Source organism: Phlebotomus papatasi, chromosome 2 (genome assembly GCF_024763615.1).
Source record: "Phlebotomus papatasi isolate M1 chromosome 2, Ppap_2.1, whole genome shotgun sequence".
NCBI classification, from domain to species: Eukaryota; Metazoa; Arthropoda; class Insecta; order Diptera; family Psychodidae; genus Phlebotomus; species Phlebotomus papatasi.
This window is the reverse complement of record NC_077223.1, coordinates 89,670,091-89,692,828: the sequence shown is the minus strand read 5'-3', so window position 1 is coordinate 89,692,828 and position 22,738 is coordinate 89,670,091. Positions and strand designations below refer to the sequence as shown.

Genomic DNA, 22,738 nt, shown 5'->3' with positions numbered 1-22,738 from the left:
GGGCACCACCAAACACGGGGTAGCACCAAACACTGATCCATCTTTTTTAATCAGATATTCGACTTCGAAAGACAAGACTTATAGAAATTTATAGGCATTATAGAAATGCTTGTCCATGGAAGAAATGGTAAAGATAGTCCAAGTAGTTTAGACATAAAAATTAGTGTTTGGTGGTACCCCGTGTTTGGTGGTGACCCAGTTTCCCCTATTATTAAATATTCATTGATTATTGTGTTGATTCACGTTAGTGGTGATTTGTACATTTGACCTGAAGTGAGATTTGCATTGTGAATTACGTTTTTCGTGTGAAAAATGTGCAATTTTTTAAGACATTTACCAGTGAGGTGATACTCCTTATTTTGGACAGGTGTTTTTTCCTAGAAATTTCCTGAAGTTTTAGCTTTTGTGATGACTAGGTTGTATAAATGCCTGGAGAAATGGAGAAACAAAGGAGTATTATCTCTACGAACAAGATGTAGTGAGAAAAGCTTTAAAAGGCACCCGGAAAAGCCAGTGAATGAGCGAATCCGCGAGTACTTGGATTACAGAAGTCAACTCACTTTAATGAATGATATGGAAAGTTTTCGGGCTTTTTGTGATATACGGTTCCCTTACAAGAAGAGGACTTCGCAAGATTGATTCTTGAAATAGAGAACAATGGGCACCCTATTAAGACGGATTAGCTGTCCAAATATATAGCCGAGGTGTCCAAAGTTTGAGTCAAATACACCTCTACATACCAATTCGTTTTTAAACCTATTAAGACTAATTCTAGTAAAAACAAAGACGATAAATAGCTTTCCAAGTTTCTAAACAACCCTTCAGAAAAGAGAGTAACAAAAAATCAATTAGTTTTGAAAATATCGCACTTCAAACTTGGATCATCGATGCTTCTAAGCAGACTGTCCAAAATTATGAGCCTTTACCCTATCTAATTTTGAATTAAAACGTGATAGTTTAAAGATTAATTTAAAGTTTTAATTAAAAAAGATTTGCATCATAATTGAGAAAAATCTCTACATTTATGGAAATTGTATTATGGCAGAGTAAGGCAATTTCTCGCAACTGAACTTAAAAAAAAATCATTTACTAAACGATGATGAACCATATCCAAACTAAAATATATTTTGATAATTTCTCTTGAATTCTAAATAAATACAGTAGACTCTCTCTCAATCGTGAATATGGGGCAAAATGTCATCCGGTTTAGCGATTGAATTTAGCCTCAAAGCCTTTGTAAATTCAACAAAAAGTGCTCAATTATAAAGAATCACGATAAAATAGGAAGAACTACAGCGAATTTGAGCAAATTAGCTTCATAATTAAGCGTGAAAACTGTCAACAAAATTTGACGCCCGATTGAGAAAGAGCCGATTGAGTGAGAGTCTACTGTACCTCAATTTTCAAAAGTAATGCATGACGTGGAACTACCCCACGCTCCTCTATCAATTTTACTATAGAACTAATAATGCTACCGATTTTTCTGCAATAACCAAAATCTTTGATTAACCTCAATGGCAAATTGAAAAATATTATGACCAAATCTTCTGGGAACTTTCAATTGAAATTTTCAACACATTTCGACCAAGACCAAAAAATCGCAATTTAAAAACTGTAATTGCCAGTTTTGCTAAACGATGTTTTATTACACATTTTCTGCCTGTTAATTGTGAAATGGAAACACGATGTTCTTTTTTTATTCTTGCGACATTTTACCTCATCATATTCCACGCAGAAAATTGAATTACGTTCCATTGCTTCCGGGTCTCATGTTTTGCGGCACTTTTTTGTCCAAAAATGAAGAATTCAAGACAATTTTTTATTCACAAAAATACGTTCCATGCAATTAGCATTTACAGGGACTGATAATTAAAGTCCTCATCGATTGAACAACGCCAATATGAGTCAAATTGACCAATAAACTATCTTGAATATTGTTTCAATTATACGGCAATGATAAATGATAATTGGAAAATTGTGCAAGACGTCTGAAGAAAGTGAGATTTTTGGTAGCAAAATTAATACTTTAGGCGTGACTCTTGAGGGGAGAAAATGAGATATGACCAGCTCTTTCAATGCTGGGACAAATTGAGTGGCTTCTTAAGCTTCTTGAAGCGTTGTTCGTGCATTTTTGTTTTTTGCCATTTTAGGGCTACAATTGAGACATTGACATATTGCGTAGTATTTGCACAACACCGTCCTACTTTAGGATTATGTCGCACTTTCAGGAAAAGCTGCAACAACAAAAAATTATTCTTCAAAATTGCTATTAAGAAAAAAATAACAAAACTGCAAGTAGCAAATTAAACTATGGTCTGTGTGCCTTTTTTCAATGCCACAAGAGCTTTGATCATTATTAGAACTCATTGTGCAGAACTAACACAACGATTGCCAAAGAGATTAATTGTAATTGTACGAAAATGGCTGCAGAATCAACGTGAATTGGCTAACAAAAGTATTTTCTAATTGCTGAAGACTTGTATTTTTGAGGAAGTAAAACACTTTGAATTCATCACTCTCCTTGCACAAAGTGTTGAGTACTATTGATATATACTCAGATAAACTTATTTTACTTGAGTTGGAGTATATGGCAAATGAAGAAATAATATATTTGGAAATCCTGCAATTAATTTGCAATTTATCGATCAGCCTTGAACTATAAAAGCAACCAAACTAACGAAAAAACAATTAATTAAAAGAAAAGACACCCCCATGTGAGCAACAAATGGGAAACGCACCTTATCCACATATCAACTCAATTCCATCCTTGTCAATCAAATGAAATATATAGCTTTTTGAAGTTCAGATTGTGTGGTAAAATTGAGAAAAGGCAATGTAAAAACACAAAATTGCGCTAAATGGATTTTCTATCCAAAGAAAAAATCTACAACAAAACATCAACATTAAACTATAAAAAAAATAGTAAAAAGTTATGTTCGTCATTTGAAGAATAGATAGATACATTTGGATTTCTTAGTGCAGCTAAAATTTGAGCATTGTACTTCTTGTACCTGAGCACAGATGATCAGATGAAAAAGGTGTTTGTCGAAAGCTCACTTAAGCGATAACCCAATTGCTCAACCAGCTTTAATTTTTTTTGTACAGACCTCCAAATCGATTAATGTGACCAATCGACTTCTTCATCATATTGAAATAATGATGACGGTTTGAGCTATGAGCTCTTTAATGACCAAGTCAATGTCAGGTTTCTTTCATATATAGTTAACTATATATTATAACCTGTACTTCCATTCATTTCAGATCGTGTGGCTGTGATAATAATAGGAATTATAACACTTATCATTGGAATAGTTCTCTCTTCAATTCCATGGTTAGATTACTGTATTCTTAGGGTAAGTTTTTTGAAAGAATAATCATCCTATACAGGGCCTTAATGACTCAGGCTGATCCTCGAAAATATTTAGCCTGTAAAATTAGGCACTAAAAGAATAAGATGATCCTAAACCCTGAGTGTATGACAGTTTAGAATAAATCTTTACTGTCCAATTTTACAAGCTAAATATTTTCAAGTGTCAGCCTGAGACTATTTATTAGACCATATTGTGCTGGACACACTTACGGCTTAAACGTAATTATAATCAAAACAATGATTGGACTACATTTTCATCAGTTTCCCATTAAGCCGTCTCTCGGTTTAATCTTTTAAGGACGAATGGGACATCATTGTCCCAAAAATAAAAACTATTTTTTGAACTAGGGCAACGTGTGGTACTTCTGGACAATGTGCTTTTCGGAACATAGTCACAGCGAACACACTAGGCTTTTCTACATGGTCATTGCTTTTTTACGCCTTCATTGCTTTTTTTACACGTGGGAAAAATATTCAAAAAATTGCGGCACCAAACCAACTTTTGCACCAATTTGATGTTTTTTCCATTCTCTTAGACAATATTCTTTAAAAAGAAAATGATTTATTTAGTAAAATTTGCCAAATCTAAACACCTTGAATCAAGAGCAAAAAGCAATTGAACAGTCAATTGCTCTTTGCTCTTTTCTCAAGAATTGGAAAATAATACTAATACATCATTTTCTTTTTAAAGGAAATTAACTCATAAGGCATAAAAAATATCAAATTAGTGCAAAAATTGGTTTGGTAACGCAATTTTTTGATTATTTTTTCCACGTTTAAAAAAGCAATGAAGGCGTAAAAAAGCAATGACCATGTAGAAAAGCCCAGTCTGTTCGCTGTGAATATGGGTATTTTGGGACACATCAAAAATCCTATAAATATTTGTTTTCTAATTATTTTTAAGTCCTATGTGAAATATTAAGCTCTTTACGTATCAGATAAACTTAAAACTTCTGAAATTTAATTTAATTTAAAGCGTGAAATACATATGAATTTCACTTTTTACAAAACCTTCAGTATGGTTAATTTTGCAGATGTCAGCACAAACAGTGCTTAGTTTTTTTTTCGATTTAAGTCACTTTAAAAGTGAAATTTAAACAAAATTTTTATGAAAGAGTAAAGTTTAGAACTTATACTTAAAGGTAAATAATCAGGCTCTGTGAAATTTATTTGCATAATAGTAGTGACTTTTGTCTATCCCGAAATACCCAACTGTCCCGAAATACATCACTAAAAATACATTACTATTTTGAATAAAAAAAATAATGCATTTTTCAACATTTTTCGATAAGAATCTTATTCTGGACAGCATAAGGAACATAAATATTTGTATAAGCAAGGAAAAAAATATTTGAGAAGTCGTTAAGCTGTTTGAAACTCGAAAGTGCTAAAAAGTGTCCTGAAATACCACACTTTACCCTATTTAGAGAAAAGCAAAAGAATTTCCTTTAGTCAAAAAAATTGTTTTTGTTTTTGGGACACCGGTTTCCCACTCATCCTTAAAGGGTTAAGCCGTAAGTTTGTCTAAGGCATAACTCTCAACAAGGAAGACTTATTAATCATTTTGATTTTTCTTGCAGAATTTAAAACTTTGGAATAACACAATAAGTTTTCAATACTGGCAGCGGCCTGGGGTCGTACGACTGACAAAAGTTTACATCTTCAATGTCACTAATCCCGAGGGATTTCTCAATGGAGAGAAGCCCAAACTGGTTGAAGTGGGACCATTCGTCTACAGGTAATTTTTAAATTCTAAATATTTAAAGCAGAGATCAGAAAAAACCATTTGAAACTGAACAAACGTCAAATGAAAATTGTACGTCTATACACAGAAAAATAAATATTTTTGTAAAAATGTTCGTAAATGTTTGTGAATTCCTATGGGGGATTTGCGAAATGCTTGTGAATCGTAAAACCCACAAACATGTTCGTAAAAGTTTGTACTTTTTCACAAAAAGTGTTCGTACCATAATCATTTGACGAACATTTTTTGTACTTTTACAAATATTTGCTCGTAAATATTCGTAAAATTTTGTCATTTGTTCGTAAATTTTTGTTTCTCTGTCGAACATTTTACGAACATTTACGAACAAATGACAAAATTTTACAAATATTTACGAACAAATGTTTGTAAAAGTACAAAAATTTTCGTCTCATGATCATGTTACGAACAATGTTTGTGAAAAAAGTACAAACTTTTACGAGCTTGTATGTGGGTTATACGATTCACGAGTATCTCGTAACTCCTCCATAGAAATTCACAAACATTTACGAACATTTTTACAAAATATTTTTTTCTGTGTAGTGAAAACGCTACTTGGATAAACTTATTTTGACGTTTATTCGGTTTCAAGCGGTTCTTTGTCCCTCGTGATTTAAGGGGTAGGATGATGAAACCATGAACGTTAACACTAAACCTACCAAAACCGGTTAAATTGTCCGGTTTAAAAACTTTTTAAAATTAACACATATTTAAACGGTACAATGTCGCTATCAAACTTTATGAATTTCTTAAAGAATACATGTAATTATATTATTCAGTGCTTAAATTTTATTTTTTCTTCTTTTCTAAGAAAAACATGTTAAATATCCTTACCGCTATCTGTCATTTGACCAAGCGCTTTAATGTTAAACTTCAACAAATAACGTTTTGTTTAGATTTGTTCTAAATCTTGAAGATTTAACTCATCGAGAAGCTTCATTTATTATTATTTTGACATAATTTATGATTGCGTCTACATTTATGACTATTTTGGAATTAAAAGTGATTTATATGCACATTCCGATGAATAATATGATAAACCTTCCACGGAATTATGAAAATATGCAATTTTATACTGCAATTTACGGAAAAATTCGTCTTAGCATTCATATCTTCTGCCCATTCTTGGTTCTTGGGTTTTTTGAGCCCCCTCCATTTAAATTCTGACAAAAGAATAAATAACTAGTTTACAAGTTTACAATAAAAATTAATTGTTCTTTGTATAATCCGGGTATCACACTTGCATATTAAAGTCTTAATGTGATTTCAATTAATTGTTGCTAATGAGTTGTTCAAAGGTATGACTTGTGTATTTAAATCAATTATCATTTAGTCTTTGATCTAATTGAAAAAAGGTATCTTGGCCTACAAAAAAATGGCATAAAATTAGCCTGTAAATATATGTTTCAAACATTAAAAAATTAATAATAATTCATACTTATTAAGGGGACGAAGGGCACCTTTGAATTGGAGAACCTTTCAACTGGAGGTTTTTTGTATTTTTAAATGGATCTGGACCTTTCCGTGATGTAATTTAGTTCCACAAACCAATTGTGAAGCTAAATTACATAATAACAAGGCTCAGGATTAACTATTTTTATCAATTTTTAAAAAAGTATTCATAGAATTAAAAAAATAAAACTGAGGATATCCATTCTTTTAATCAAGATATATCTTAATATTGCCTATGAATTGAGTAATGGTTAAATCCCATTTATTTAAAAAAAAATAATGAAAAAATCGCCTTGTTCCACACTACCCCTGTCCCAAACCTCCCCGGTCTCCCCTAATCAGAAATATAGAAAAAAATTAGTCATTAAAAAGCTTGGGACCGTACGAAGCACGGGCATTTTCCCCTACCCGATTTTTTTTATAAAATATCCGTCTATTCCTCAAATTAATAAACAGATTATTTCGTTTATTTATAGAATTCATGTTAGGCAGTTACTCAAGAACCAATAAAACAGTTCTGTCAATCAATTCATAAAAAATGTGTGAAATTGTGCAGTAAATAGAATGTTAATAGGTGAAAATCCCGCACTATTTTCACATTGAATGGAGCAAATGTGAGGAATTTTCCCACACTAATTTACAAACATCAATTTCCCTTGAAATTATTGAAGTTATTCCTTAATTGCTGTTTCAACAAATGCTGTAAATACTCACAAAATTTCTTCATTGAGATAATTTACTTTTATGTCTCGACACTCGGTCAGTTCAACAAAGATTTTAACTCACTTTTTTTCAGACAAAATCACATGAAACTGTGAAAAGAAAATATTTAAGAAATTGTCCATTATGGATGAAGATTCATTCTCTCGAACTGGCTGGCTAGCCTTTTCTTGAAAAAAAAAAACGTGCGAAAATGTCATTACGTAATATCGTGAATGACACTGAAAGAATATGTTGAGAAATTGCAAAAATTCAACATTTAAGATACCCATTCTGCTTCTATAATTGACAAAATTATTTTTACACAATCATTTTGTATATAGCGATAATCGTGATAATATTGACTTAATGATCATTTATCGATATTACTGTTGAGTGATGGAGCTTCTGTGTAAAAATTATACGGATTGTGCATTTTATGAATTGCTTCAGGTGAACTTGACTATGCATTGGTAGCATTTTAGTCCATTCTTCCGCGATACAAGAAAGCACATGTGTACACACCTTGATAATGATCGATGGCACTAAGTAATGATAGAAGCCCTCAAGTTTAGACGTTGCGTCAAAGACCATGCCACAGTTGAGAGAACGCAATGCTCAGTCTCTGACACAAGTAACTGATATGGAAATTAATAAAAAACTTTTTCACGATCACTGATGGCCCCCCACTGGTGATCTCCTTTAACAATATTCTTCATCTAAAAACGCAATTGATTTGAATTCAAGTTTATATTAATTTATTATTCTTTCAGGGAGGACATGGAGAAGACGAATATCAAATTCCATGACAACTACACAGTCACATTTCAACACAAGAAAATACTTCAATTTGTTCCTGAACTCAGTGTTGACAAGAATCAAAGAATAGTCACACCAAATATACCCCTATTGGTAAGTTTAATTTTAGCATTTGTGTAAGATTTCCTTTCTAAAAATCGTTTAAAAAATGTATTTTCCAGACTCTCTCAACCCAAAGCAATAGTTTAGGATATTTCCTGGCCAAAACCATTTCATTAATGCTCACGGCGGCAAAGTACAAGCCCTTCATTGAACTCACAGTTGACGAATTGGTCTTTGGCTACGATGACACCCTTGTGAGCTTAGCACACAAGTTTTATCCTCGAAACAAGAGGCCAATGTCTCGGATGGGTCTACTGATAGCAGTAAGTATTTTACGAAGATAAAACTTATAAATTCGAATAAAGTTCCATTGGCATTGACTCTTATGCCGGCTTCAGACTGGAGGTTTAGCCCAGTTCCCGAAGGTCACAAAAATCTAAATAACAAGCAACTTTATTGATTTTTCAAAATCTAATGGATCTTTTGCCCTTAACATTTAATCCAAAACAACAATTTCCTAAAAAAAAATCATGCCTGATAAGGAATTAGAGAAGTTAAGCCTGATGGATAAACCTTAGATCTGAATCCCGTATTACTACAAATTTTTGCCTTAAGCGGTCTTCAGACTAGAGGTTTATGCATTAGAAGACATACGACTTAAGCCGAGAGAAGGGTTAGTATAGGAAATTGTTGGGAATGCAGCCTAAATATTATTTTGATTATAATAACGGTAAAGTGTCTGTCGGCTTAAGCCGAAAGTGTGTCCAGCACAATAGCCCAGTTCTTGAAGATTTAACAATCTTAAAAATCAAGAAATTTTATTGATTTTTTAAAATTAAATGGATCTTCCATCCTTAATATTAATTTTTATGAGAAAATTTTCCAAAAAAATCCTGTTTGATATGAATTCAAAGAAATTCAGCGTTTCAGCTTTCAGTACGGTTAAACCAAAAGACCTTGACAGACCTGAGGATTAGCCGAGAGACGGCTTAGCGTAATTATATTAAAAATAATGCTTAAACTCCATATCCATAATTTTCTCAAAGTCGTCTCTCGGCTAAAGTCGTAAGTGTGTTTAGGGCATAAGGTCTGAAGTCTGTATGAACTTATCCCCTTCTTAAGGTCTTAAACTTACATTCCTATTGAAAACTGAATTAAAGTCAAATAAACACTTCATAGGATTTTTTTTTTTTTGAAGTGGGAAAAAGAAGTGCTTATATTTTCCATTGAAAGCAAAATTCTTTTGCTAAGTTCAAAAATAAATTTTGTGATTGAAAAACCTAAATTAATCTTTACTGCAAAAATATAAAAAAAAATAAATAAATAAAATAAATTGAATGCAAAAATATTTAAAATTATGGTGAATATTTTTAAAATCAAAATTATTTCGTTTGTATTGAAAGGAAACTCATTTCATTCGAATATTTACCCAGAATTTTTAAAATTAAAATCCAAAATATTTAATTTAAATAAATCTCATTTTTCTAGGTGTACCTTAAATTTTGAAAATGGGAAATTAAGTACTAATTAAATTAGCTTTTTTTAAGACAAAATTAAATACAGAGCAAAGAGGGCTATTTTCATAAAACAATGCATAAACAAAAGAATATACTTGTCCGTGATCCTAAAGGGGCACTGGTAAAAATAATAGGATCTAATTGATCCAAATTTGATCCTTTTGCAAATACTGGTTTCACTCGTAAATACTGTAAAAAAATCAAACAAAAACCAAATTTCTAAATTTTATACTTAAAAGAAATGTTTCAAGACTCCTTCCATCGTTAGTAAGAAGAAAATTAAAACCATTTAAAACTGTTAAACAAACAGTTAATTTAATTAAAACTTCCTTTTTGAGAAAACTCACTTGAAATAACAGGTCCGAATAGCGTCTACGACGTCATTCGGACGATCTTGAAGCGATAAGAATAAATCTAACAGGCTTATAGCAGTGGCTATACTGAAGAAGTGGCCCTCCTTGTGCAGGCAGCATTAACCGAATTCCGAGACACCCGAGAGTAGAATACCGTGTCGCATATGATTAATAAATGAACGAGAGAGGCATTAAATTAGCCTGTAAAGCACACCAATTACCTTCATCTCATTCTGCAAGTATTCTAATTGCATGAGGTCGCGAGAGCTTCTCACTCAAGCACAACCCGAACTAGATCATAACAGAGTGGTTTGTCCTTAAACTTGATTGTGCTCTCTCATCGATTGATCAGCTGCTTGTGTGAAGTTCTACGATCAGACTAATCATATCCACAAGTTTCATCTTCTTTTCCAATTTCCAATTTTCTGTCAATGCTTAAATATTCACAAATAATTTTGGTACTTTGATCTATTCTTCAGCGAAATGGAACACTACCCGAAATACAAACGATTTACACAGGACACACGGGAATGGATAAGTTTGGCTATCTCAATCGTATCAATGGACTGGATCACTTACCATTTTGGAAGGATCCACCATGTAGGAACATCACAGCTTCAGAGGGATCTCTTTTCCCACCACGCGAAATTACCGGATCTGACATAGTTTATGTTTATGACAAGGACATCTGCCGCACCCTCCCACTCATCTACAGAGGGCCTGTGGGTAAAGATGGTATGTTAGATTACTTTTCTTATATATTGAATGGTTATGTGTATGTGTTCATATGAAGGTTTACAAAATTATATTGAGGAAATTAATACACATCTAAATCATAAACATAATGAATTCCTGAACTTATTAACATAAGTCGATCATTCATTTCACATATGCTTTTACTGTCTTTTATTTCATTCAATATGATTAGCTTATTTTTAAATAACCTTTTCTCCTGTAAGAAGATTTATAAAACAACCATTTTCTAACTATTTTACATGGTACAATGGTCCTTCTTATTTAAATACCAAGTTCTAATAGTATTTTCCAAAACTTTAAATAACATTTGCCTATTTTCTATAATTTATAGAGATAAATATCTTTAAGCTCAAATATGGATTTAAAAGCCGATTCTTATTTCCAGAAGATCTCTAATAAAAAAATGATCAGATTATGCGCGAATTAAGAGTTTTTGTTAAGTTTGACAATTCCATAGAAGGCTTTAGTGTTGTCTGAAAAGCAATAGTTTTTCTAGAACCATTTTTATTTATAAAACAGAGCCCCAAAGATTCTATATCTTAATTAATTTATATTTTTACTCAAGAAAGAACTGTGAAATGGAATCGTTTTTGGGATTGTAGAATATTCAAAATCCCAAAAATCCAAGTTTTTTAATTTATTGTAATATTCTAAAGAGTTCACCTAGTCTAAAGGCCCCAATAGTATCAGGCAGATCTTCGAGAATATTTAGTCTGTAAAATGTTATTTATTCCAAACTGTCATACATGGAGGGCTTACGATCATCGATTAGAGATAATTCCACAAATTTCCCTCACTTAATCCCTTACTACCAAATTCTACAGCATAAATATCCTTAAAGATTAACCTGGGTCTATTATAATCATTAAGTTGACTCAGGATGATCCTCGAAAATATTTAGTCTGTAAAATTTTATAGTAAAAAATTAAGTAAAAAAATGTATGCAAAGAACTTCTGATCGATAAATTCTATCCTAAGCCCTCGGTGTATGATGGTTTGGGATAAATAATTACTGCCAAATTTTACAAGTTAAAAATTCCTGAGGATCAGCCTGTGTCTTGGACCCTTTACTGATGTTTGAAAATTCAGGAATCTGATTTGTTAACAACAATAATCCGATGATCGTCGGATGGGAAGAATCGTCGTTCTCATGCAAAGAAAAGTTATTTATTCGAGGCTGAACTTTCCCATCCGACGATGACCTGTTATTCGCTGAAATATTTTGCACATGACCTTTCAAAAACTTGTTCCTAATGGGTTCATGGCGTTAGGATACTAATAGATAAAACTTCCACCTCTTTCAATTCTCCGCGGCTTCATCAATGTGTTTGGAATCGACATCGGGGCGTTCCCAAGCCACATTCTACATTTACTTCAACCACCATGTCCTAGGTCTTGTTCTAACACTGAGAGAAATCCGAAAAAGTTAAAATAACATTCCGGAAATGTTATTTTTACCCTGCATTATTGATCCGAAATCGATGTGAATTTATGTTTCTTAGGTGTATTATGGGTTAAAGTAACCCTTTTTCATGTTAATTTTTCACTTAAAGAAGTGTAAAATTAACATTAAAAAATGTTGATATATTTTTACACCTAAAAAGGTGTTGAAGTTACGAGGAAAAAAAGTTAATCGCACCCCCTTTTTTCTCAGTGAAGGGCGGTGCTCCTTCATAAAATAGGATTGGGGTGGTTTATCAACGCTAAGACGGCGGTGGCCGCAGAATTACAGATCTAACACAAAAGTATATGTACCGCGCCCTTAAGTTATTAATGATGAAATAAGTATCCATCCATCTATTGGTTTGGATATAAACTGTAATCCATGTTAGTCATTCTGAGCTCAATGATCAGTCATGAATATCTTTAAATTAGATAATTTGTGAAGTTAATTGTGAAATGAATATAAAGAACATACTTACAGATGTAATATATCTTATATCATCTATGATCTTTATAGCTACATTAGAAATAAATCCTAAAGCTCAGCTATAAAAAATCCAAGCAAATAAATCATACCACCAATTGTAGTGAAAGAGTTCCATCAATATTGCAAAATTTTAAAGAGAATTACCATTTTCTCTATATCATTATTTCTCAATAAACAAAACATTCTGAGGAATATCTAATGAAAAGTTTTGCTGCAAGGCAAGAAAAGTGCATTTCATAGGAAAATCACATTGGAAAAGTCCGATGGCCTGAGCATCAAAGAATGGTGTATTGCACATAATGCGATGTTGCAAGCCATTCTGGATAATCTTCTTGATCTCATTCCATGGACAAAATGTGAAAACTTCGAAGAGTTCTTTGCACGAAAGCTTCAACTACCAATGGCTTGGCCTTGGCCACAAGAAGCACTTGTTTGATGTGGACAAATCTTTTATACTCCATTTGGTCGGCAAATGCGATACTTTGCGCAGCTTAGAGCCTTCGCCCATCGCAACAACCTTCGAATCTCTAATGAAGAGTACATAAAAGCTCTGGTCGGTTTGTGCACATTGGGAAAATAATGTCATGTCACTCGGCTCTATTATCACTTCAAATTCACTGTTGATTTTCTCGTTCGTCTCCCACCCACTGCAGTGCAAAATTAAGCAAATATTTGCACATCATATGAATTCATTAACACACACACATACACAGGTGATTAGAAAAATTACCTCTGATGCGGGAAATCTCTTAACCAAATAAAAGATGTGCCACGATGCCGAGGAAACGCATATGGCCATATTGAACTTGAGGCATTGAGAGATTTGAACTAATATTTGCCACAATGAAGGATGGCTGCACATAAGACCCCCATAGTTCCATTTCTCAATCGAACTCTTCATTTGTTTTCAATGCAGGATTAGACGCTGATCTTTACACCATGCCAGAAGATGTTTACGGTGACGCCAAGAGCAACAGCAACAACAGTTGTTTCGACACTGAAGAGTATGCTGCAACTCGTGGTCTTCAGAATATCAGTCCGTGTCAATATGGTAGGAAGACACAAAAGTTTTTCAATTTTGTATCAGTTACTTACTGGTGGTTCTTTTTGTCCTTATCAGGTGCTCCTGTTTACATTTCGCATCCTCATTTCATGGAAGCCGATCCAATGCTGCTCGATAGTGTCGAAGGACTCAGTCCCAATAGGGCGTTGCATGGCAGTTACTTCAAAATTCAACCGGTAAGTTTATCTTTTATTTTATTTCAATTTCAGTTACATTCTAAGTAAATTTTAAAAATATTTTTAAAAAAAATGACAAATTATTTTATGGATTAATTGTTGTAGATTTATTCAGAACGAATATTACACTTTTTTTACGAACGATATTCTTTTAGTTTAGAATGTTCTGTGATACGTTAAATAAGAATTCAAAAAAAAAGTTCTGAAAAGAATTTTTTACCGAAAATTTAATAACTAACACTACTCCACTGCAATTAACGTATAGAAATTTATCATGCGGGATATGAGCGCAAATATTTTGGCAAAACTTCCCCAAATTAATTGTTGAGTACAGAAAGCTATTTTTATACAAAAAAAACTCCGTGCGCAGTGAATAAACGAAATTAATAAGTTGTCATTTGAACAAATATTTTGCACGTTACTCAAGATTTAGTACATAAACGTACTAAAAGGATCAATGACAGAAATTTGCGGTGATTACATGAAAAAATATATATAAAAAGCAAAAAAAAAACTTAACTGTCCAAATAAACACTTATACAGTATTCTCCGCTATAAGTTCTAATAAAATGCAAATATTGAATTAATGACATGGCTTTTGTTTACAAAATATATTAAACTTTGGAATCTTTTTTTTATATATCGCTATGAAGAAAATTTGCAATATGTGTATGAGAATCGGCTCTGCAGAGATAATTTTTAGATATCTGGAGATAATTTGAAGAATTCACTTATGGTTTTTCGACCGTATGGATATTTAAGTATTGTAATTAGGCCCTGAAGAAGATCCCATCCAGGATCGAAACGTTGGCTGAAGAAATAAATTGAAGAACAAAAAAATAGACCGAACTCCCACCTTGACTTGCCTTAATTTGAAGAATATTAATAATGTTGTTTACGAAATTAAATAAATTTTATGTTAGGGGGGAGTAGAGCACATTTGAATTGGATTACCTTTTAGAACTTATATGTTTCGGGAATGTATATCTTTAAATTCTTTTACTCCCTATTGCGCTTGACACATCTCCAACTTAAACTGAGAGATGACTTAACATAATTATTATTAAAATAATAAATTGGACTATGGGAGACTGGACTGAAATTTGTCAAAACGAAAATTTAAATTTTCACTATTTTCGAAAATAAAAGAGACTGAGACTTGAAATTTTTATTACAAGATAGCCCTCATGAACCTTCTTAAACTAACAAAGTTTCAAGGGATTCGAGGAAGGATTTTGTAAAATAAAAATAATGAAATTTTTAGCCCTATTTTCGGAATATTTGGCTTACAGAAAATATCAGTATACTGATTAGCTCAATTTAAACACATTTCTCGTTAAGATAGAGAAAAATTATCTTCGACAAAGTTGTAGAGGAATAAATTTCCTATAAAAAAAATATGTCTATTTGATATTTTAACGTTTGCGAGAGTAAAACGTCACAAATTATCCGAAGCTGACAAAATTTGCCCCAGCAATTTTGAGAATCTACACAAAATCGACTTTTAGAAAATGATTCGAAAATAACACTTCTTTCGAGATAGAGGAAAATAGTCTTCTGCAATGTTGTAGAGCACTAAATTTCCTAAAAGATGCTCATTACAAAACGTTTAAGTTTTCTCAGAGCTCGTGAAAGAATTAAATATGCGTTTAGACAAGTTTTGCCCCAATCTCCCCTACAATCCCACCAGTTTCCCATTAAGCCGTCTCTTGGCATAAGCCGTAGGTCTTTCTAGGGCATATCCAATTATCGTAGGGGACTAAAGCTCTTATAAAATTAAATACACAAAGGATAATTTAAATTTTTCACCTATCATTATTTTTTTATCATTTAATTTCGTTTATAAATTCATTAAACAGGATCGTAGAACGTCTATTATCTCCTGAGGAACTTTAAAACCGATAAAATCCGATCCTTGTAATTGATTAGAAACAGTAATATTTAATTTCTGGGCTAAGATATCTTAAATTAAAAATTCGCAAAATAGGCTCGCCGGATATGATACGGTCCGGAAAGAGTTAAACATTTTTTGGAATATGTATCGATAAAACTGAAAACCGTACAACATAGGGAGTGAAATGTTTGATGGTCTATGTAACAATATCAGTGTAATAATTTAATTATTCAGAAACAATTAAGTTTAAACAGCAGATTATAAAAATTAACGGATTTCCTGAGCTTTAGATATCTTCATTCAACAAACGTTCTATCAATGTCAAAATAAATACCAATTTCCTTAAAGATAGCAACGGGAAAACTTAATTTAATTCCTGTTCTTTTTTTTCTATTTTTCAAGTAAAAAATATGTATGATATATTGATAAAATACTTGATTACCAAATAATTAATCAATACCGTTTAATCGAAATAAACTTAAATAGATTAGAAAATTTTCCAATACCTTAAAGAACTCAAAATAATTTTGTTCTTCCTCTTTTATTGTTTGTAATCTCGAAAGCCCATCGCTATAACCGTTCGACTTTGCTATTCTTTTGCAGAAATTGGGAGTTCCACTGGAAGGAAAAATTCGAGTGCAGCTCAATTTGAAAGTAGAGAAATCCCTTCACATCCAGTCAGTAAAGCAATTCCGAGACTTTGTCTTTCCGATTATGTGGCTTGAGGAGGTAGGTTGACAGTGAAGTTAAACCGAGATCATCTGGCTGAGTTTTTGGTTTTACTTTTAGGGCATTAGTGAATTAACACCGCCAATCAGAAGGTGGATATATGTAGCGACAGTTTTTGGACCTACAGCCATTCCGATCCTCTCCTACAGCCTCATTGTAGGCGGCACTTTTTCGATGATCTTCGTCTTTGTGCGCGCCTACAAAAACTTTGTAGCTGACCCTGCCGTGGAGATTCTGGAAATGGGACGAAGATCTCTGCGACGTGGCAACAGCTTAATTGCCCAGCATCAGCATCGTCTGATGAATCGTGACAGCTACACCCTTCTTAAAGTGGTCAATGATGCCGATTCACCAGACTCCTCCCCAACGTGATCACCAGCAACAAGATCACGATAACTTTAGTCAAGCGAAGAACTTCCTAGTTAACAATCTTCGATACTCTCCCCAGTGAAGTTGTACTGTGACAAGTCTCACCGCTCCTCGGTTAACTGATTTTTTTTTTGAAGATCTAATGCACGATCACGAAATTGTCAGGCATTCTATAAAAACTTTAGAATGCTCAATCTCGGCAGAGTTGAAGATGTTGGATGTAAGATAAAATTTTCTTGCTCTTTGCAACAAACAAAATTATTCAAAATCAAATTTAATTTGCCCGTAAGCTAGTCAAAAGTGTTGATTTTTTTTATAAAAGTGATTTTAATTGTTTAAAAAGAAATTTTATAGTAACAAATTTGTTTTACTACTCGATTAATGAGACCAATTTTTTTTTAATTTTTGTTACTTCAAACAAGAAGAAAAGTTAGTGAAAAATTTATAAGAGAACTAGAAATGAAAGGAAAGGTTTCTAGTACATGAGATGTACTAAAAATTGTCAATTTACGCAATTGTAGATATTTTCTAGATCCTGATGAAAAGTTTTAAAGTTTATAAACCAAGTGGATAAATTCCGAGATGTACTAAAAATGAAGATATTTAGTACTGAAATTCATGTAAGTTGTGATAAAAATTAAAGCAACTACTTTCAAAATACGCAGAAAATCATGAAATATTTTTAAAAACATATACAAGAATCTCATTGCTAAAGTGGGATTATTGAAAGATTATTATTGTCATTGATCCTAATGACGTGTCAGCAAGATAATGTCCTTTGATGTCGGCAAGTTCGCTTGCCATTGACGTGGCCCGTTTTTGGGCAAGACATATTTCATTTTAAGCCTCGACACGAATGATAATTTATCCTAATCACGAGGAATTTCTAAATGGCAGATTATCTTGCAGTTCACTCTCCCTCTTGGTGAAGTACTAAATATTTAAGTACTAAAATATTAAAGTACTAAAATGAAATTTTAACAATATCCCATCTAATATAATTTACTTTAAAAAATTTCGCAGATTTTGTTCGCAACCTTTAAAATTCTCACTATTTAAAGTTAAAAGGAAATCTCTAAAAAATAATGGAACTTTTGTACTAAAAAGAATAACAGAATCTTTTGTTTTTTGACAACTTCAATATACTTTCTGAATATCCTAAAATGTTAATTTTAATTGATTAAATAACATAAAAACATCTGTCAAAAATTTAGAATTATTCAAGGAATAATTCTTACAGGATACTCCGCAACTTCTTATAGAGGATTTAAAAAATTTCTACAAATACATACTTGTATTTTTATACAAAATTGTAATATATTAGAGTTGAATCTATTGGTGCTTCTATTGTTAAAAATATATGTGGTAAATAAAATAGGGCAATGCTTTAAGACTTCGAACACGCTCTGGCTTCGATCACTTCATGTTTCTTTCCATATTCCTTTAATGAATCTTACCTCTAGCAATAAATTTTAATAGCTAGTACTAATTCACACAATTCCTGTAAAAAGTAATTCAGATTCATTAAAGAAATATGAGAAAAATATAAAGTGGTCAAGTGTTCAAGCCAGAGTTTGTGCGAAGCCTGCAAGTCTTCCCTTATACCAAGATAATGTGAATCAAAGTTATGTTCTAAAATTTTATTAGTTCTAATGTAAGTCTAAAAATCAATTTAATTATCTCAGCTTGTTGCTCAAGAAGACACTTGAATTTTATCTTTATCTATAGAAATATTAGGCTATAGGGTTTTCAACTCTGTCAGTGTACTAAATTAGGGAATTAAAAAAATATATATTCAGTGTGCTAATTTAGTACTCTGATGTTAAGTTTACAACTGAATATAATTCTCACACTATATTCAAACATTTACGAATAGTTTTGGGATTAAATTATTTGTAATTTTAAGCCCAGTGCTAGTTTTATTATATTTTTTATACGTGAAAAGAAAATACGCTCATTAGTCGTTATCATAAATGAAATAGTTTATTTTAGTATTAACTTATTATTAAAAACCTTTAGTTTTAAGTATCTTTTTTGTACTCATGGGTAAAGTGTTGCATTGAATTTTGCAGAAAATATTAGCTTTAAAATATACTTTTAAAAAAATATATGAAAAATTGTCTCTTTAAGTAATTTGATGACAGTCATTATGGAGAAAAATGTATAACAAAAGAAACGAATGGAAAATTTTAGATATCAAATTATGTAATCATATTGATAGAAAATTATTCTCTTCCGATACTAATCGAAAAGAATATATTAGTAAATTAATAAAGAAAAAAACGAAAAAATATCACGTGAAAATATCATTATGCTGTGATTGCGTGTCTTCTCAAAACTATACATTTATTTTTACTGCAATAGTGTTAGGATGTAAAGTGTAAATATTAGGTAGATACTCAAAAAAAAATGCAAATTTTGCTGATAAAACTGCTGATTCTTTTCTTAATTTCTATTATCGAATAAGGAGACTCACACAGAGCCCGAATTACGAAATAATAATTCCAAATACTGTGCCAATTCGAATGCAAGAACTCAACAGTGTGTCTTTCTTTTAAACTGTTATTTGTCAGTCAAATGTTCCAAAAAATAAATGAAGATATTTATAAATGCTTTGAGGTATTTTCTTTGGTATTTAACTTGGTCGCGTGTCATGGACTCTTTTTGCACGGCATCTCATGGCATGACAATGAAAATTGTCATAACTTATGCATAATTGCATCTTCATAACTTGTTAAGAAAATATGTCTCTATAAGTCTTACCAATGAGTAGCGTTTTATATCAACGACATAAATACCATAATTTTTCATCAATAGAATTTTTAGGCCAAAAAAATGAAACTCAATAAAATGGAAGTTAATTGTTAAAATTTATTGGTAAAACGAGCGGATGGATTTCGAAAAAGCAATGGATTTACTACTTAAAGGAAGAAGATAATAAAGCCATCAGACAATCGCAAAACAAGGTGAATCCCATAAAAAAATCAAAAAAGCTTTATTAATCGAAAGGTATTTTGTCTTCATCATTTGGTGCTAAAGACACCTTTTTGGCCCAAAGTCGTCAATTGAGTCTGCAAAAATGTCCACGAGAGAAAGAACTCGAAGCCCTTGACTCCGAAAAATGTAAGATAAGTAATTGTGGGTATTTTTATTCGCTCTTTATCGATTCATTCACCAGCATCTTGTACTAAAAATCTTGCGTGCCGTATTACTTGGTCATTTATTAACATTTCTTTTAGGGCGAATGCAAATTTCTCTCCGAGGCTGCTACATACAAGAAGCTAAATTGATGTCTTATAGATTCAGATTAAAATATTTCAGGATTTGTTCAAACTCAAGCAGTATCAATAAATAGCCTTTTCTCAGCTTGTCAACATTCTTAAATTTAAGCGGTAGTAGATATGGACTCCCGGTCATTGATGACCCCCCTCTCCCATAAAAAACATCCTCTAGCGTATCACTTTACCAAAATCACCCCCATTCGTAATTCGTAATTCCTCTTTGTAATTGAATAGTGTGATAAGAAAAAAAAATCAAGGACTTGAAAATCGGGCATCAACAGCCTACTGCTGATGGTAGCTCGACAATATTTCTCTTGTTAAGGGTGTATTGATGTACTTGTACCTCAGGATCAACTGGCTATCAGCTTAGAGTATTATACCATCGGTGGGCATGATCGCTCTCTCTTTTAGAGATTCACAACCTTCACCTTATATTCAGTGTGCTACCCCTAAGGACAAGGCACTTTATGTACCCAATCAATAACGGCAGTAACTTTAGCCGCGGAATCGATTCGTCTTACAATAGAGTTATACGAATTAACGGATTAGGATGAAAGAGATCAAGAACAAGATCTCATGATTATCTCCAGGATCGCTTCCAGTTGTGTTTTGTAAATTTTGGAGCCACAGTAATGGTGACCGGACATTCCGGTTATTTGTGGCCTGCTGACTTTTGAAATAGATTGGTAGCGAGGAGAGTGGCTGTGTCGCTCATAGCTGTACCTGCAGTTAGGTACATCCAGAGCCGTAGCTAGAGTTGAATTTAAGATAGGGCATCAGTAGTTAAACTTAGGGTATTAATCAAAATTTTTGATTGATCTATTTTGGTTAGTCGATTGCCGTCCACTTCGCTTGAATGTAAGTGAATGAAGTGAAACAAAAAAAAATGTTTCGTCTTGTAGAATGTAGAATACGTTATGATCAACAAAAAGTCTTTCATTTAAGGATTAATTTGACTTATCAGCTAACAAGAATATTTGATTTTTGGACTTTAGCTGGACCAATTCCGAGAAAACTTCTTCACCGAAAAGTATGTTTTCTTTTTCAGAAAAATCTCCAAAAATATGGTTTCAATGACTAAATTTTTAAAAATTTTAAATGAAAAATTTAGAAAATATAGGTTATGTTAATATTTTACTTTTATATGCCTAAGAGCTTAAATTAAATATCTTTTTTAATATGCTGAAAAGAATTAAGAAATTATGTATATTTTTACAGTCTTCTTGATCCACGTAACCCCTTAACTATCTTGAGATTGCGTAAATAAGAGAAGGAAATATATTGAGTTTTTATGTAAGAAATCTAAGAATCTTTACGCTCGTTTTGCTCAGAACCATTGAAAAACATTATTTCATTTAATTAATCATCAAATAATTGCAATTTCAACTCATTGATAACAAGCCAAATTGATGGATAAAATATTCTATTTTATTTTTTTAAAGATGTTTGTGAAAATATTTAAATTTTTCACAAAATTATCGTTTGATTTTCCATACCATTTTAACCAATTGCATTAAGCACTTCAATCGATAACTATTAGATTAGACGTATCAGGCCATTTAATAGGAGATTAATTTCTTCTCAACCATATCATACTACGAACAGTTTACTTAGAACATTATCTTAGTTTCTGGTTTTTAATGTAGGGTATTGGAAGTTTTAACACAGAGAAAAATTACCCTCTAAATTCAAGAAAAAAATACTCTAACTAAGGGTTCGATTTTGCTCCAAGCAATTTTTTTCTTAAATTTCGCTTAAATTAAGAAAAAATTTCTATAAGAGCATTTTCTTAAATTTTAGAGTACGATGGTTTTGAAATTCAGTAGCTTTGAATTTAGACTTTTTTACTCTTAAATTTAGAGAAAAATAGTTTTGAATTTATAGCAAAAATGGTTTTGATTTTAGAGTATCATGGTTTTGATTTTAGAGTATTGTGGTTTTGATTTTAGAAACTTATGGTTTTGATTTTAGAAACTTTTGGGTTTGATTTTAGAAACTTATGGTTTTGATTTTAGAAACTTATGGTTTTGATTTTAGAGTACCATGGTTTTGATTTTAGAGTATCATGGTTTTGATTTTAGAGTATTGTGGTTTTGATTTTAGAGTATCATGGCTTTGATTTTAGAGAATTGTGGTTTTGATTTTAGAAACTTATGGTTTTGATTTTAGAAACTTATGGGTTTGATTTTAGAAACTTATGGTTTTGATTTTAGAAACTTATGGGTTTGATTTTAGAAACTTATGGGTTTGATTTTAGAAACTTATGGTTTTGATTTTAGAGTATTGTGGTTTTGATTTTAGAAACTTGTGGTTTTGATTTTAGAGTATCGTGGTTTTGATTTTAGAGTATTGTGGTTTTGATTTTAGGGTACCATGGTTTTGATTTTAGAGTAACGTGGTTTTGATTTTAGAGTATCATGGTTTTGATTTTAGAGTACCATGGTTTTGATTTTAGGGTACCATGGTTTTGATTTTAGAGTACCATGGTTTTGATTTTAGAGTACCATGGTTTTGATTTTAGAGTAC

General features: G+C 31.9%; 1 protein-coding gene across 2 annotated transcripts in view; it reads left to right on the top strand.

Annotated features, from left to right (window-relative positions):
• Nucleotides 1-19,541, top strand: part of LOC129804987 (lysosome membrane protein 2) — a 65,139-nt gene extending 45,598 nt beyond the window's left edge. For both annotated transcript variants that reach the window (XM_055852789.1, XM_055852788.1), the window contains exons 3-11: nucleotides 3,262-3,353; nucleotides 4,951-5,108; nucleotides 8,057-8,195; nucleotides 8,264-8,467; nucleotides 10,494-10,749; nucleotides 13,617-13,751; nucleotides 13,821-13,939; nucleotides 16,437-16,562; nucleotides 16,623-19,541. In XM_055852789.1, the coding sequence (XP_055708764.1) occupies nucleotides 3,262-3,353; nucleotides 4,951-5,108; nucleotides 8,057-8,195; nucleotides 8,264-8,467; nucleotides 10,494-10,749; nucleotides 13,617-13,751; nucleotides 13,821-13,939; nucleotides 16,437-16,562; nucleotides 16,623-16,934 (1,541 nt within the window). In that variant the 3' untranslated portion in view covers nucleotides 16,935-19,541. The remainder of the gene's footprint in view (nucleotides 1-3,261; nucleotides 3,354-4,950; nucleotides 5,109-8,056; nucleotides 8,196-8,263; nucleotides 8,468-10,493; nucleotides 10,750-13,616; nucleotides 13,752-13,820; nucleotides 13,940-16,436; nucleotides 16,563-16,622) is intronic.
• The last annotated feature ends 3,197 nt before the right edge of the window (nucleotides 19,542-22,738 follow it).